Source organism: Prionailurus viverrinus, chromosome D2, assembly GCF_022837055.1.
Source record: "Prionailurus viverrinus isolate Anna chromosome D2, UM_Priviv_1.0, whole genome shotgun sequence".
Lineage (NCBI taxonomy): Eukaryota > Metazoa > Chordata > Mammalia > Carnivora > Felidae > Prionailurus > Prionailurus viverrinus.
In genome coordinates this window covers 53,539,169-53,556,266 of record NC_062571.1, presented here as the reverse complement: position 1 = coordinate 53,556,266, position 17,098 = coordinate 53,539,169, and the positions used below count along the sequence as shown (strand labels likewise).

Here is a 17,098-nt window from a genome sequence, read left to right as displayed (position 1 = left end):
TAATCTAGTGGATCACAACAGTGCCCGGCTGATATTCTATTATTATATTAGGGCAGCCAAGTATTCAGTCTGGAATATTCATTATCTAGTACTATTTTTAAAGGGTGCCTCTTTTTTTTAAATAAATGGGAAAGTTAATGCAAAATTAATGAAACGTTCGTAAATAGTTAAAAGCTTCCCTAACTCCAGAAAGCGTGCCGGGCGAGCGCTCCTTAACACTAGCGCGCTCCTGAGCATCAGCTCCTCCCAGCTAGCTCACGCTCCTTTCTCGCCCACGCTCCGCTCACTCCCACTCCCGCCGCGCTGAGCGATAATGGTGCCGGCGTCTCCCGCCCAATTTCAATTCTCCCACGCTCGCCGCAGCCCCTGGCGCCTAGGTTTCCACCTGCGCGCGCCTCCGCGCCTCAGTCACGCCGGCTGCTGGCAGTTAACCTTCGCCCCAGCACAGCCGCCTGCAGCCCCGCCGGGAGCCCGGGAGGCCCAAGGCGCGTCCTCCAGACCCCAGGCCAGGGCCGGGCGGCGCCGCGGATCCCGCGGTCAGAGGCGCCGCGGTGGCCACACCCACCGGCTGAGTGGTGACAGCTCCTGCAGCTGAGGCGGGCCTGGCCGACAGGTGCAGCCGTCCGTTCGGCCCCTCCCCGCACGGGCCGGGCCCAGGTCTCGGCCCGCCGCCCTGGAGCGCCCCCGCCCGCCTCTGCGCGCACCACCTGTCGGGACGCCCAGCGCGCGGCCGGTGGCTGGCGCCCCGCCCGGCTCCTCATGAGCCGCCAGCAGCGGCAGCGCGAGGTCCTGCGGGAATGAGAGCTTTACCGAAGGGTGGGCCCCACGCAGGCGGTGTCGGTGCTCTCGATCTCCTGCAAGATCCGCTCGTGCTCCGGGACGGTGCCCAGACCCTCGCCATTCTCCGCCATCTTGGCTGGAAGCTGAGGAGCCGGTGAGGCGCGGCGCCGCGCAGACGGCGGGGGCGAGCGCCCTGAGGCGCGCGCGCAAGGGGGTGGGGAAGGGGGCGTGGCGAGCGGGGAGATGGCGCGGGCGCGCGCGGAGTGCGTGGGAGGCAGCAGGCGGGCACGCGACCGACTCCCGGGCTCAGCGCCAGCACCTGTCCGAGCGCAAGGTGCTGCCCGCCCAGGCGAGGAGTGAAGACGCGTCGCCTTCCGCTCTCCCCAGCTACTTGCCCCTAGTTGCTATCTAGTGACAGACCTGGCTTTCCCGTACATTCTTGTATTCTATGTGCCACACCCTCTGCTACGCGCTGGAAATACCTGAATAATGAAGCAGATCGACCGTGAAATAACCACCCTCGATCTGTAATAAAAACTACGGGAACATTTAACGAGGAGGCCTGATGTACTCTGTGTGGTGGAGAGTCAGAGAAAAGAAAATGTGCACTCAATAAAAATTGTGTGTGGGAGTAAGATTTATTTTAGGAATGTGCCAAGAAAATCCCATGACTACTGTTCTGGGTGCGTTCACATCTCTGCCTGCGGGAAGTTCACGGTGGCCAGTCTTGACCCTTCATGGCAAGGATACAAGAGAGGCCCAGAGCAACGTGTGACTTCATGCCTAGGCCCTTCGAATCCTTGAACCCAAGTGCCTTCCAGTTGCTGTAGCTAGGATGAGGAGGGGTGGAAACTCTTGAGAGGAGCAGGCATCAGAGAGATGGGAAAGTGCGGCGTGGCTTCGCAAAGTACTAATGTAGGAGAGTCCTGCATAATGACTTGTTGTGGGACTCTGAGTAAACCAGTTTGTCATGACCGAAGCAGCGACTGAGGAAGATAATCAAGGAATGCAAACCTAGCCCCAAGGGACAACTATTTTCCAGTCGCCATTAATCCAAGGCTCTGAACTCCACCACCACCCGCCCCCCGCCCTTTCCTTACATTTATTTATTTTTGAGAGACAGAGCATGAGCGGGGGAGGGGCAGAGAGAGGAGACACAGAATCCAAGGAAGCTCGAGGCTCCGAGCTGCCAGCACGGAGCCTGATGCAGTCCTCCAACTCACAAACTGAGATCATGACCTGAGCAGAAGTCCAGGCTCAACCAGCTGAGCCAGCCAGGCGCCCCACTGAACTTCCCTTTGAGTGAACCATGCTCTTTCCTATCCAGCTGTGTAACTCACTCCCTTCAGTGAGTTTTTACTAGAAGCTTACCTCCATCCTCCTTCCCACAAAATTCCTGGGCGGTGGTATTGCATGGGCTCTGAGCACAGGGGTCCTCAATTTAATTCCCTGCTCCTTCACTTCACAGCTGGGTGACACTGAGCAGGAACCTAGTTATCTTTTTCAGTTTCTGCATCTGTAAGTGACCACAACTGTAGGATCTACCTCATCTCACTTTCTCATATTAGTTTTCTAATGTTGCTGTAACAAATTACCACAAACTTAGTAGCTTAAAACATTCAGATGTATTATCTTACAGTTCTATAGAAGTCCAACAGGGGTCTCACTGGGCTAAATTCAAGGTGTCACCATGACTGGTTCCTTTCCCGGGAATTCATTTCCTTACCTTTATCAGCTTATAGAGGCCACCCAGAATTCTTAGCTCATGACCCCCTTCCTCATTCTTTAAAGCCAGCAACACCGCATCTCTCTGACCATTCTTCGTTCTGCAGTCACATCTCTCTCTCTGACTCTGACATAGGCCATCAAAGATTCGGTGCTCTTAATGACCCCTGTGATTAGTTTGGACCCAACCATATAAGTCTGGATAATCTTCTATCTTAAGGTCTTAACCTTAATCACATTTGCAACAACCCCTTTTGTCAAGTACAACATATTTACAGGTTCCAGGGATGAGGATGTGAACCTTTTGGGGGAGCCATTATTTTGCCTGCCACATACAGTAAGTGCCCTATAAACATTACTATCATACATAAATGCTCTCTTTTCCATTAATCTGAAATTTCTGTCCTTCCCGAAAAACAACTCAAATGTATCTCCTTCATAAAGATTCCCCCATCTAATCACAACCTTCTCTGCTAACTCTAGATTCAATTTAGCACACACTTGTCCACTCCACTACCAACTGTTTTACTAGTGTGCACTTGTTTTGATTAGTTCCTTTTCATACATCTGTGAGTTTTGTTTGTTTTTGTACACTTGGTCCCCAAGGAATCAACATGTGACTGATCTGAGTACACACTGGATTAGAAGATCAAGGAAGCTCTGCTACATCCAACTGCCCATTCTGCCAAGAAACCCCATCAGAAGCCTATTTCCACTGTCTCAGTGGTACAGAAGAATCCAGATCTTCTCTGGGAAATCACACTTTCTCAAGATGTAAAAATATGCCAAAGGGAAAAAAAAAGTCTTCCTGAAGCCACCAGCACTGTCACACTATGTTAAAGACCTGACGTTCAGAGATGACTTTTTTTTTTTAATTTTGCAATTTTGTATAGTTCCCCCTTGGAGTTCTGCATGTGGCTGAGAGAAAGGGGTTTTGAAACCAGACAATGCTGAAGATCAGAAGCCACTGGAAAGAATTCAGGATGAGTTAGAAAGGAGCATTCCAAACAGTTCTGAGCATAAGGCAAGAATTTGATTAATCTGTGATTGGTAACAATTTGGAATTAGAATAATAGCAAATCGTAATAAGTTTTTTCAAACTTACTGTTTATATACTGGCATTAAATACAGCATTTTATATAGTTGTATTCAGTTGTCTTAATAGAAATCTCTAGTATTAACAGCAAATGTGTACCTCAAATTCCATGATGCCCACTTTTATCAAGAGCCTCAATGCAAGAAACAATATTTATGGACTTTTGTCAGAGGATATAAACTTAATCCATTCCTCTGGTTATTTAAAATTTTATCTGTGAGTCAAGCCAAGTCCCTGTACCTAGACCCCACTGTTTGGGCCCTTCATGCCATTGTTTTTATTGAGTTCTAAAAAACTGAATCTTTTTCTTAGCTGACTGTGTCTCCAAGTATCAACAACCACCATCTGGTGTTAGTACATCTGAATTTCAGGTTCAGCTCTTGAGAAGGGAAAATAAACCTTTTGAAAATTGAACCTGAAACCAAAACATATGAAATGAAGACAACATTTGTATCCTCCTACAAAGAGAATGGAAAGCCATTTCTCCCTGCAGGAAATGGCAGACTCTCTTAGTTCAGTCGATGTGCAGAATTCATTGTTCTGAAGAGTAAAGCAAGGCGAAGAGAGCAGGGCAAGTGGTATAGGCCACCCTCTTATTTGGCAGCTGTCTCCTAATGGAGCGTTCCTTTCCTGAGCATTCATTAGCCAAGACTTTTTCCCCTTCTCTTCACCAATCCTGACACCATCTACCCAGACCCAGACCCTGTTCTGGGAAGCCAGTCCTGTTTGCTTCTCCTCACTCCAGGCCTATTTCAACACCTGCCCATAGAGATTACTTCAACATAAGCAGCGGCATCTTCCCCTCAAGTCAAGTCAAGACAGAAGGAAGTCCTTATTACCACTTCTCCTTCCGAAGCAGCTTTTGCTGGTTCCCTTTGTGACTGCTGACATTTCCGTTAGCACCTGAAATTTTTTGCTAAGAACTTAAAGCTAAATGTTCTAAATAACTATGTAAATTCAAATTTTAGACATAGATATAACAAATGTATAAATGTGCAAAAAAAAAGCCTATTATAATTCTATTCTAAGTGATACATTTCTAAAAGACCAAAATAAAAACCATAGTAGCTATATATTGAGCACTGTTCGCTAAGCCCATTATATCATCTAATTTAATCTTTACTAACTTAATAAGTAATTTAACTGGGTATTTAATTAGTACTAATTTTACGGAAATCTAATTTAATCCTATGGGGTACTTTCCACTATCTCCACTATCTCCAGTTCCTTAATATGAGGAAACAGACTTATAGAAATTAAGTCACTTGTCCAAGGCCACACAGCTAGTAAGCTGAAGAAGGTGGAGCTGTCAACCAGTTCCTGTTTCTCCCATTAATAAAAAAAAAAAAAAAAAAAAAGTCAGTCAAGAAACCTGTTCCAATGTTGTTTTACCCATGGGATAGATGATTTACCCAGTCTGGTCTGAGCAGGTTGGAGGCACACACAGGCAGATTGGGTTATTGTTCAGTCAGTGGATATTAACTTCCAGAGATCCACTCAAAATCTCTCTTCAGGACTCCTAGGAAGGAAAAGGTAAACTAGGAAGACTGGCAGGACAGGAGATGCACTCTGTGTCCAGTAGGAAACTAACCAGCAAAGGCTAAGGATTTAACCTGTAAATAAACATTCAGTCATTAATGACTTAGACTTTGAGCCACTTGTCTGCAGACTCATAACCAATCTTCCAAAGCCCCTCCCTCAGAAAGAGGCTGTAGAATGCAGCTGCCTTGGTCTGGCATTTAACTACTTGGGTTCAAATTCCAACTCATCTTTTACTAGATGTTGGGCCTCCAGACAGCCAGTGAACTTGTCTAAGCCTCAGTTTCTTCAAGGGTGAATTAGGGACAATAACAGCTCCTACCTCACCAAGTGGTGTGGGAATTAAAGAAGATAATATATGCATAATGTTTAGCCCAGGGTTTGGTCAACCTTAGCATTAGAGACCAGAACTATCAGACATTTTTTTAATGCTTATTTATTTTCGAGAGAGAGAGAGAGAGAGAGGAGAGAGAGCTAGTGACAGAGAGGAAGAAAGAGAAGGAGAGAGGATCCAAAATGGGCTTTGTGATGACAACAGAGAGCCCAATGCAGGGCTCAAACTCACCAGCCACGAGATCATGACCTGAGCCAAAGTCAGAGGCTTAACCAACTGAGCCACCCAGGTGCCCCCAGACATTTATTTTTAAACCAGGAAGCCCAGAATTTAGCTTCCTCTTTGATAAAATACATATAAAAACCAGACATATAAATGTTCTTCTTTTTTTTTTTTTTAATCTTTATTTTTGAGAGAGTGAGAGACAGACTGAGAGCAGGGGACAAACAGAGAGAGAGAGGGAGACACAGAATCCGAAGCAGGCTCCAGGCTCTGAGCTGTCAGCACAGAGCCTGATGTGGGGCTCAAACCCACAAAACCATGAGATCATGACCTGAGCCAAAGTCGGACACTTAGCCTACTGAGCCACCCAGACGCCCCTAAATGTTCTTTTTTCTAATCATTAATAAAATATCCTAGTTTTATATCAGGGCTTTCTGAAACTGAACTTCATTTTTTAAATGCTTGATGGATAGAAACTGCCTGAACTTTGTTTCCTGTCGTAGGGGAGGAAACAGGACCATGTCCTTGGGTTAGACTCGTGGTTCCAGATCGACTTCAGTGAGCCCTCCAAATCTCAGAGAAGTCAAGTGCCTCTTTGCTGTCCGGGGAGGCTGTGCTCATCCTTTGAAGTACATACTGTGATGGTAAACAAATTGCTGAGTCTGCCTCCACTTCCAAGCACAGGCACAATTCTGTATTGTTGACCGTCCAGCCCAGTGAATAGTTGTTAAATGAATGAATCACATGCAGATACTTCTGGTGTTAAGCTTACTGTTGTGAAACCATGTTTCATGAGGTAGGTACATCTCTACAGAAAGATTCCCCTCTGCATTCCTGGGAACCCTAGAGTTGACTCCCTGATCTTCATCTTCTCAAGACTGTGCTAGTATCATTCCAATGCTTCTTAGGGAGTGTAAGAGCCGTCATTACATAATTGTAGAACTGTATCGAGGTAAGTAGAGGCAGTTCTTTATACTTTGGCTCTAATAACGCACCCCTTATTAGTGCCTTTTAGCTGCTCTTTGGGGTTGTCTTGACAGCTGCAGTCCTTCAACTTCTGTCTTGTTGGCGCAGTGGCCTCCAGTGGCCACATTCTGTAAGTGCAAGAGGATGTGAATTGAGCCCAGCCAGGCCCCAGAGGATTCCTAATACAAAATCAGGTCCAGGAATCCGTTGTTCCGTAAAGATCTGGATCCCATGGTGGAGAACAATAGAAGGAAATTTGAAATTGGAGCCAAATAAAGTCAGTTTTTCTGAAATATGGGCCAGTCCTCAGAGAAGCTCAAAAGTAATTAGCCCCAGGTTCTGTTCATTCAACAGCTGTTTTTACTGAATGCTTTCTGAGCGCCAGGATCTGTGCTAGGCTCTTAGGGCAGCTCTGTCGGTATGTGACCTGTGCAGTTGTTCTTGGATTAATGCTCTGCCATCACCATCTTGTAATTCTTAATAATTTTTGAAAAAAGGGGCCTTCTTTTTAATTTTGCATTGGGTCTGGCAAATGATGTCACCAGTCCTCCTTTCAGACCAATGTCCTGAAAGCTCCATTAGCTTGCTCATCCCAAAGCTAAACATTTTTGAGTCCATAATCAGGCAACTAAAGAACAATATTATTTTCTCTGAGTTCCATTCTAGCTTTTCCTTCCTCTTCCCTCCAACCTCCAGCTTATAACATCAACTGTTTTCTCTTCTCTTTCCTTCCATCTCCTCACTGTTGGTTTTGCTATTCATCATCCTGTTCCATGCATTCTCTATTCCTCACTCTTGTCCCACTTAGCTTTTCTTTATTCCTTTTGCCCTTTCTCCCTCTCCTCTCACTTGTCCTATTGTTCTTCTGTCGGCAAAATGGATTTGGAAATTTAACAAATGTCACGTAATGAAATAGTACTAATGATGACGATGACAGCTGACATTTACGCCTTGGCCATTCTCTGCAAAATATCATCCCTGGACCTCCCTATGCCTCACCCTGTTTTGTTATTCATCAGAGCACTTTAATACCACTTTTTTTTTAAATATAAAACTATTGATTGACCACTGTTTACCAGTATTTACAATAAAGTAAACATTATAAGGCCGGATAACATTCCAGCTACAAAGTTATTGTTTCTCCTGGTTTCAGCTGAACCAGTAACTCAAAATACAGAGAAGATTGAGCCTCCGTGTAAGGAATGAGTTGGGATAAAGAAAACACATGAAGAAGTTAGATTACAGAGGTTTGTCCCCCCATTTATTCCAGTAGGTGCTAAACTGCCAACATCTCTAACCACGTGATTGTGATTAGGCTTCCATGAATGAAGTCTTGAACATTCCATGAATCATGACCTTTTGGCCCATATAGCACCGGGATTTCAATTTTTTGAAAAGGAATGGTTCACTAGAAGGAAACTCTAGATGTCCATTTAACTAAGTTTCACTTACCTAACTAAAACACACCAGGACTTGTCTAGTTTTCTCATTTGGGTGGGGAGGTTGTTGGTAGTGATGAAATTTTCCTTTCAGGGATTCTTGCAAATAAACTTGTATTTATATGACTGTAGATATGGGTATGGATGCTAATATAGTTGTTTTTACATTGTCCAATTTAAATTGTTTACACTATGTTTAAATTGTCCGATTAAAAAATTTGAAAGGTTAAGGCGTCAGGAAAAATTCCAATTCAAGTGATTTATTTCTTAGGTTGCTGAAAATGATGGCATCCCAGAAACGTGGTCTTATCCATAGTTACAAAATGCTGTTTTTGTTTGGGTGAGTGTTAAAAAAAAAAGAAAACCATTTATAAATGTATTTTAAGTACACAAACACATCCAAAAAAAACAAAAAAAACCCCAGAATGGTCCTTAGGCATATAGGAGTTAAACACAAATTCTGACCAAGTAACAACTATGAAGACAACCCCCAACATTTAGAACAGGTGTTCTCTAATGCTGGAGAATAATACGCCATGATCTCAAATATTCTTTTCTGATATAGGAAGCAACTACAGAAAGCTTTTATTTGTTCCAAGAAACCAATGCTAGAGAGGCAAAGAACGCCAACACCCCCCCCCCATCCTACTTCAAAACGAACATAGCAAAATTGATTTTCACTAGAATGTTATTTCTTCACACTAATAAATCAAAAACCCAAGACCCAGACGCCATATATATACCAACACAAACAATTACTGAGCTGCATCTCCCGGACTCAAATGCCTAGTTAGTCTCTCTGCATAAAAAACACGTACAATTTGAGGACATTTCATATTTGCCTCTTTTGCCAGCACCAGCTCTGCCTCTTCTGAATCTTTCCATTTCATGAGAAACACGAATTCCCCACTGCTGTCTGTGGCACCAATTTTTCATTCAGCATCAAGCCCTCTGGCAAAGCCTCTTGGTTCAGCAGCAGAATTTCTTTTCTTCTTTGACTTGCTATCATCAGAGTCACTGTCAGGTAAAGATTTTCTATTTATACCATCTTTTTCTTTACTTGTTTTTTGAGAATTAAGAAATACTGCATCTGGGGTGCCTGGGTGGCTCTGTCGGGTAAGCGTCCAACTCCTGATTCCGGCTCAGGTCATGATCTCCCAGTTCATGGGATCAAGCCCCACATGGAGCTCTGCACTGACAGCACAGAGCCTGTTTGGGATTCTCTCTCTCCCTCTCCCTCTGCCCCTCCCCTGCTCGCTCGCTCTCGCTCTCAAAATACATAAACACTTTTTAAAATTTATTTTTAAAAAAGAAATGCTTCAGTTAACTCTGGCCAGTCTAAGTTTCTTCAGGTTCCCAAGTGTTGTCAGCATCTGTAAATCCCTTCCACTTCAGGAAATACTCTACCTTCGATTCACTACACGTTGGTCCAGTACTTTTCCCACCACAAATTCTTCAGGCTCTGCCTCTTCTACTTTTTTTGCTCTTTCTATTCTGTTTCTTCCCCAGTTTTTGCAATATAGTTTTATTGGAGACCCTTTTTCTTTATGGCAGACTTGTAGAGCCTCCAAGCTGCTCTGGGTCCGGGGTCTTCTGTGTCTCCAGCCTGAGTTGCCTCAAGCTCCAGCCACATCTGAGGGGGTGGCCCTGGGGAGCGGTGCCAATACTACTTTTTTATTTGCTTATTTCTAGCTTCCTTCACTAAAATACAAGTCCCTGTGAGCAGGAATGTCCAGGTCTTCATCTTGCTATATCAATAGCAAGACCACTGACCATCCTAGACCATTGCCTGCTGCGTTGTAGACACTCCATAAACATTTATTTACTGAGTGAATGAACAAATAAGTGAGTGTGCTTTACTATGTAGGAGGCATTACATTAAATACATTTCATGCCTGGGGCACCTGGGTGGCTCAGGGAGTTAAGCAGCCTACTCTTTTTTAAAATTTTTTTTTATGTTTTTATTTTATTTTTGAGAGAGAGAGACAGAGTGTGAGTGGGGAAAGGGCAGAGAGAGAGAGGGAGACACAGAATCCGAAGCAGGCTCCAGGCTTTGAGCTGTCAGCACAGAGCCTGATGCAAGGCTCGAACTCACGAAGAGTGAGATCATGACCTGAGCCAAAGTCGGCCGCTTAACCGACTGAGCCACCCAGGCTCCCTGAAAGCAGCCTTCTCTTGATTTTGGCTCAGGTCATGATCTCATAGTTCCTGAGATCGAGTCCTGTGTGGATGTCAGCCCAGAGCCTGCTTAAGATTCTCTCTCCCTCCCTCTGCCTTTCCCCAGCTCACAGGTGTGTGTGTGTGTGTGTGTGTGTGTGTGTGTGTGTGTGTGTGCATCCCCACCCTCAAAACAAATAAACTTTAAATACATACATACACATACATACATACGTACATTTCATGCCTAATTCATGTAATCATTTCAGTTAGCTCTCTTAGTAATTATAGACGCAAAATTCGAACCTCAGCCTTCTGGCTCCAGAGCCCATTCACTTCACCAGTAGATAAACAAACTGTCCCCCTGGTTAGAATACTTGGTTCCCAGGTACAAAATGTTTTTTAGCTTTTCTCTAGTGTTGCACTGAAGATAAAATAGCTAATGCTATCATTTAAATGTCCAGCAGAAATTTGGCAACTACACAGCCCACAGTCATCGGGACCCCAGGCTTTCCTGAGATGCTGCAGACACAGCAGGCCTCAGTCACAATTAGGCCCACATTTATTTCTGGACAGTTTCTCTGGACTCCATGTTTTATCCACAACATGTAGCATATTATGTCACTCTCATCAGAAATTAAATGTGGTGATGATATTACATTAGTATGAAATATAAGCATTAGCAAATATAGTTTTGAAAAGAGGATACCTCTCTTCTCTGGATGTTATACAACCAAAATAAAATTTACATTACTCAGTATTTATTTCCCACTTGCTCAGAATTTCAATATGTTGTGAATGCTTTTTTACTTCAACATTCTATACACTTATTAAATTATACTGGCATATGTATCCCAGGTATAAATTAGACATAATAATAATAGCTAATATTTATTGAGCATTTACAGTGTACTAGGCAGGCCTTGTGCTAAGCACTCTGTATATATTAACCATTTGAGATGGGTTATATTATAAGAGTTTGAGATGGGTTATATTATTAGAGTTTCAGACACTAAGGCCAAAATCAAACATCTAATAAAACCTGCACCTTTGATGTTAATCATTATACTTAAGGGGATAAGATTTAATAGAAATATCACATTTCTGAAGATATAAACAGCAAGAGCATTGCAGAATGTCTACAGCTGATTTAACAAGTTATATTTTTTTAAATCATCCCAAGATTTTATTGTGTATACGGTTTATACTATTAGGTGGATTTTTTTAAAAATGTTTTCTGTCCCTTCCTAAAAGCATGTTATCTTCATTCCTAAAAACATTAAAGTCAAAGAAATAACAATATCCTGTTTGCTCTTAAGCTGGTAAAACTTCATGGTCAGCTTTTGGAAAAGAGCCCGAGAGAGTCTGTGAATACAAGTGTAAAACAATTATGTTATCATAAAACAATTACAAAAATTTCTTCTGGTACGTCATCTTGTACAATTCCCTTTTCCTCCTATTTTTCCCAGACCTCTGTAAGGCCATTCTTTGGATATGTCCCCTTTCTCTACTTCCTACTAACTTTGCAGTGCCCTCAACCTGCCCTTATCTTCTCTCAGATCCAGCTACAGCAGTAAGACATGCTGTGATGTGTGAACCCTGTGACTTCAGGACCTGTCCTAAGAGGCTAACAACATACTTGCAGAACCCGAGAGGCATAATGAGCCCAGGCAACATCCAAGTTGGAGTCAGGACCCATGGGGTGGGCCAGGTCTAATGGGCAAATCTGGCAGCAGGAAGTCATAGTGTGAATGAGGTAAATGTTATGAACACTGCCACTGCCCCATCCTAAGTACATAGTGGCCATCACTAATTTATCAGAATCATCCCCAACGTAAGATTCAGGCAGCTGCTACTGATGCATTGGAACTGATTTGCTGCTTGAGACCTACTGACCATCCTTGTTAAAGGACGTTCGTGATACTGAATAAGACTAGTCCTAGTGGTTTCTGGGAGCGTGGCTCCAGACAGCCCTGAAGCCTACCAGGGACAAGCACGCCTCCCAGATGGAAGAGCTAGCAAGGAGCTGGACATATCTAGACCCAATGGAGGGACTGGAGTGAAAGTCAGAAAATCTGAAGACAGGAGCCCCTGGGTGGCTCAGTCGGTTGAGTGTCCGACTTCGGCTCAGGTCATGATATCACACTTCGTAAGTTGAAGCCCCACATGGGGCTCTGTACTGACAGCTCGGAGTCTGGAGCCTGCTTTGAGTTCTGCTCTCTCTTTCTCTCTCTCGCTGCTCCTCCCCCACTCATGCTCTCTCTCTCAAAAATGAATAAATATTTTAAAATTTGGGGAAAAAAAGGAAAGAAAATCTGAAAAGAATGAGAAAATCCAGTGGAAATTGGCATACAGTGGTAACATGGTGAAAACAGTTGTGCCCAGGACAAAAGGGTTAAGGAAGCAAAACTAATTCCAGATCCCCACCTGCTGGTGAGTTTCAGCCTACCAGCAATCTGAATACCCAAAGCCAAGCAGGAGACCTTTCCTGACATTTCTTCCTTTTCTCCTAAATTCATTCACCATCTGTATGGCTAATCTCAAATTCTACTTTTCTACCCTGGAATTTTATTCCCCAAATTCCACTGTTGTAGCTACCTGTGATGTCTTTAACGAATATTTCACCGACAACACAAACCATGGAAACACATAAGGTCTCAGCTCTCCCCTGAAACTCTCTCTCCTTTAAACTCAATACTATAGGCAGTTGTGCCCTTTTACATAAAGAATGAAAACAAACGCAGGACCTCAGAATCATCTGATTCTTGTCCACTTTTCCACACATACAAAAAAGGAGGGCCAAAGGAGCAGACCCAAGGTCCCATTGGGGGAGTCAGGCAGAGACAGGCTGGACTTTCTGAGAGAAGCCTGCTGTGGGAGCAGCCAAGTCTGAGGTCAGGAAGAGGAGGAATGCAGCTGGGCAAGGCAGAAGCGACTGTGGACCACTGACAGTCCCCAACAGCAATTCCCCACAGCCCCTCGGGGAGAGGAGACCCATTCTCTCACATGATGTGTGGGGCTGAGTGCTAGGAAGCTTGCACACCCTGTGAAAGAAGAGCTGTTGAGTCTCCCTTCAATGACATGAGCAGAAACCATCTCTGAGCCCTCAGTCACTGAGCTCTCGGGGCTCACCTTGTCAGAGAAGGAAGTCCCACCTGGCTCTGATCTGAACACTGACCGTAAGCAGGGCACCTCAGACTCCCTACCTGGAAAACAAAATGGGCAGGGGGAGGGAGCTCACAGAGGCTAAGATTTTATGACAGAAAATGTTTGTTGAAGCAGTGCCTTGCATCTCTGACAAGGAAAAATGAATAGGAGAACTATTAGAACTTCTCTCTCTCTGTGTGTCTCTCTGTCTCTCTGTCTCTCTGTCTCTCTCTCTCTCTCTCTCTCTCTCTCTCTCACTCTCAATTCCCAGGTGCGAGGCTTTCCTTGAGAATGTTTCTCTCCTGTATGGTCAGCCCCATCCTCTCACTGTCCCCTCCAGCCACCCCCACCCCCCACCCCCAGCCGGGCCCGTGCAGCCCAGCTGGCCAGTCTGCATCCAACCAAATGCACCTTCCACTGTCTCTGCCTTTAGAGCTTGTAGCTATTCAAATACTTGGACCACCTCCTCTTTTTCCCTGAAATGGTAACTTTCTCTCTCAATTGCCTCCTTTCTTTTGCTTCACAAGGTCACCATTAGTTCAGAAGCTCATACAAATCAGTTCAAGAAATATTTATCTAGCTACTCCACTGGTAGAATATTTTGCAGAAGATACTAAAATATAAGGAAGATACATTCCTGCCCTCAGGAATCTGTAGCCTGAAAACGGTTATAAAATAACAACACACACACAAGTGAGTCAGAATAAATGCTCTCGATTCTTTGGGGGCTTCAAAGGATGGGCATTCACATGTGGCTGGGGGATCAGGAGAGGCTTCATAGAAGAAAGAGCATTTGAATCATGAGGTAGGGCTGAGTTAATAATAATAATAAGAAGAAGAAGAAGAAGAAGAAGAAGAAGCAGCCATGAACACGAGAGGAAGAAAATCTCAGAACACATTGTCAAATAGTTAACAAACTAGTTCAGCCAAAATGGAGGTCCTGTCTTGATTTTCCAACCCTCATATTTGGCCACACAAGCTGATGTGTTCTGTAAGAGCAGTGGAACAGAATAGTTGATGCTGGAATATCGATGGCATGCGTAGGTATGTATAGAAAGGCATTGAATGTCAGCCTAAGAAGTCTTCATCTAATAATTATGAAAGCAAAGATTTAAGAAAACTAATTTTAGTTAATATTGTCCCACATAAAGTTTTATTAGGAGCTCTGAGTCTACCCTCCACATAACACTGGGGTGTTTTAGCTGGAGCCTTTGGAAGAGAGTGTTCTCCCGGCTTGTTCAATAACCCAGACATGAGGTTAACAGTGAGTACTACAGGCCCACTCTGGTGGTGACAGGGTAAGACCTGGAGAAAATATCAGCGCTGTCTCCTCTCTTGAGGGTAACACTGGGAGAGTGTTGTGATGACCAGATCTACATTGATTTTTTTCTTCAGGAAGACCAGGTACAAGACTGGGGATATTTGCCCTAGCAACAGAGGGTAGGAAAGCTCCAAGATCCAACGCAGGAAGTCAGGTCCAGTATCAAGGAAGACTAGGGATAGTTCCATGGACAGATGACATGTAGAGGCGTTGGCCAGGGTTATGAGACCAGGGAAGAGGGTCAGGGGTTGATGACCAAGGGCTCTGAAGCAGCAATGGCAGCAGAGGCCACAGTAACTAACACATGTCTAGGCTCCCCTCACCCTTTACCTTGTTTCCCTTTAGACTTCTGATCTAGCCACGAGGCAAATGCACAAGTTCGAGAAGGCACTGGTACAGTATAAAGTTTGTTCCATACGGAGAAAACTACTGAGCTTCTCACTAGTAAAACAGCCCAGGGCGGGGGGTGGGGAGCCAGGGACCTGGTGGCTTAGTCCGTTAAGTGCCTGACTTTGGCTCAAGTCATGATCTCTCGGTTTGTGGGTTTGAGGCCCGCATCAGGCTCTCTGCTGTCAGCACAAAGCCTGCCTGCTTCTAATCTCTGTCTCCCTCTCTCTCTGCCCCTCCTCCCCCTCTCAAAAATAAACATTCAAAAAAAAAAAAAAAAAAGCTCTTGTTTCTTCTACCTATTAAATAGGGTAGAAATAACCTGCCCTTCTTCATGGGATGTTCATGATGCTTGGATAAAATGAAAATGTAAGGAAAAAATTGTAACGGAGTTTAATCATTTTACAACTGCACCTACATATTGATAACCCAAGAACCAACCAATAAAGAGCAATACCTTCCCATGCCCTCAACACTACCCTAGGCCCTCTGAAGAGATTCAAAATATATTTAAATGCAAAATCAAATTTAAATATTTGGGAGAAATTTACTCAGATTTAAACTGTAGTATATTTCTTTTTTTTTTAATGTTTATTTATTTTTGACAGAGAGAGAGAGAGAGAGAGAGACAGAGCATGCGCAGGGGAGGGGCAGAGAGAGAGAAGGAGACACAGAATCCAAAGCAGGCTCCAGGCTCCAAGCTGTCAGCACAGAGTCCGACACGGGGCTCAAACTCACAGACCGCGAGATCATGACCTGAGCCAAAGTCGGACGCTCAACCGACTGAGCCAGCTAGGCGCCCCTAAACTGTTGTGTATTTCAAAGGAACTTGGCCCTGGGCCCTTTCTGAGGATGAAGAGACAATACCCCTCCCCCATCCTTTTATTTAATTAACAAATATTAGCCAACAAATATTTATTGACTGTCACTATCAAATTCAGTGGTTGCCATTTCATTCCCACACTGATAAGTGTCAGTTACAGGCAGGCAGGTAGAAAGAATTAAATTTTAAAAGCTGCTCTTTTAACACAAAGATACATGGTCTTTCATTTTAATCCTGTTCTGGAAATGTGCAAATTAATACCCATATTACCAAAGAAGCTGTTTTTAAATCATATGTGGAAATAAAATTAAAAAAAAGAAAAACGTATCTGAGAGGTCACCACATCTTCGAGAGTAGCAACAATGAAAATAAACATTTTACTTCTTTTTCCCTAAAACTCACATCCACCCGAATAGAAACTGGTTTCACTGACATGTCTAATTGTTCTCAATGTTTCTTGCTAAGTGATAGTTTAGAGAAAACCTTTGAAATCTCATATAAATAAGATGGGATATGTATTTGGAGATGGCATGACGCCCTTTTTGATCTCTTGAAATTCTATTTTTTAAACCCTGTGGTGATGAATCAGGAAACAAATATAATCCCAAAAAAAGTGGGTTGTTTATTGCAGTTTCTCTAAAGAGAAGAGATAAGGTTAGGTATATACAGAATTGTATCTATTTTTTCAAAACCTAGTTTTTTATTCCGTTATGGAGAAAAGTATAAAAAGAAGTGAATAACACCAGCTGAACACCACTAAACAAATAGAAAGGAGTCCTACCTTAAAGTCGCTTCAATGGGCAGCTCAAAAGACTGAATCTCAGCCAGGACATTCTCGTAAGTCTGATCTGGGTCTTCTTCCAACATTGCTCCACATGCCCCTGATTTTCCAACTGCAGACATCATATTTTGAGTGTGCAAAACGGTTGTAATTTACAAAAAGCAATGTGGGTTTTGTTGTAATTATCACAAGCGTTCTCCCTTGTTCACCCAGAGTAGCAGCAAAGGCTGAGCTCACAGTCTGACTTCATGCTATCAAAATCTTCGCTTCCAAGAATGTTGCACAGCTGTTGCTGTCCAGTCTCTACTTATAACATTTTACTTATTATTAACCTTGACACAGTTCAGAAAGTTCCTGCCTGACGTCTGCTATGTTTATTTA

At 43.7% G+C, this 17,098-nt stretch overlaps 1 protein-coding gene and 1 pseudogene across 6 annotated transcripts in view; both read right to left on the bottom strand.

Moving 5' to 3' along the window:
• Positions 1 to 17,098, bottom strand: part of EXOC6 (exocyst complex component 6) — a 277,514-nt gene that overhangs the window by 212,012 nt on the left and 48,404 nt on the right. Inside the window, exons 1-2 of one of the 6 annotated variants that reach the window (XM_047824819.1) lie at positions 16,718 to 16,751; positions 5,014 to 5,120 (exon numbers count right to left, since the gene is read on the bottom strand). The exons of 1 other annotated variant lie outside the window; for it this stretch is intronic. Coding sequence is in view for 2 of the 5 variants with exons in the window: in XM_047824814.1 (XP_047680770.1) it covers positions 16,718 to 16,842 (125 nt within the window). In the remaining 3 variants the exon portion in view is untranslated. Of the gene's footprint in view, positions 1 to 565; positions 708 to 810; positions 951 to 4,993; positions 5,121 to 16,717; positions 16,969 to 17,098 lie in introns of those variants that run through there. 4 more of the 6 variants (XM_047824820.1, XM_047824814.1, XM_047824815.1 and 1 more) reach the window with 4 other exon arrangements.
• On the bottom strand, positions 8,857 to 12,002 carry LOC125148164 (chromobox protein homolog 3-like; annotated as a pseudogene).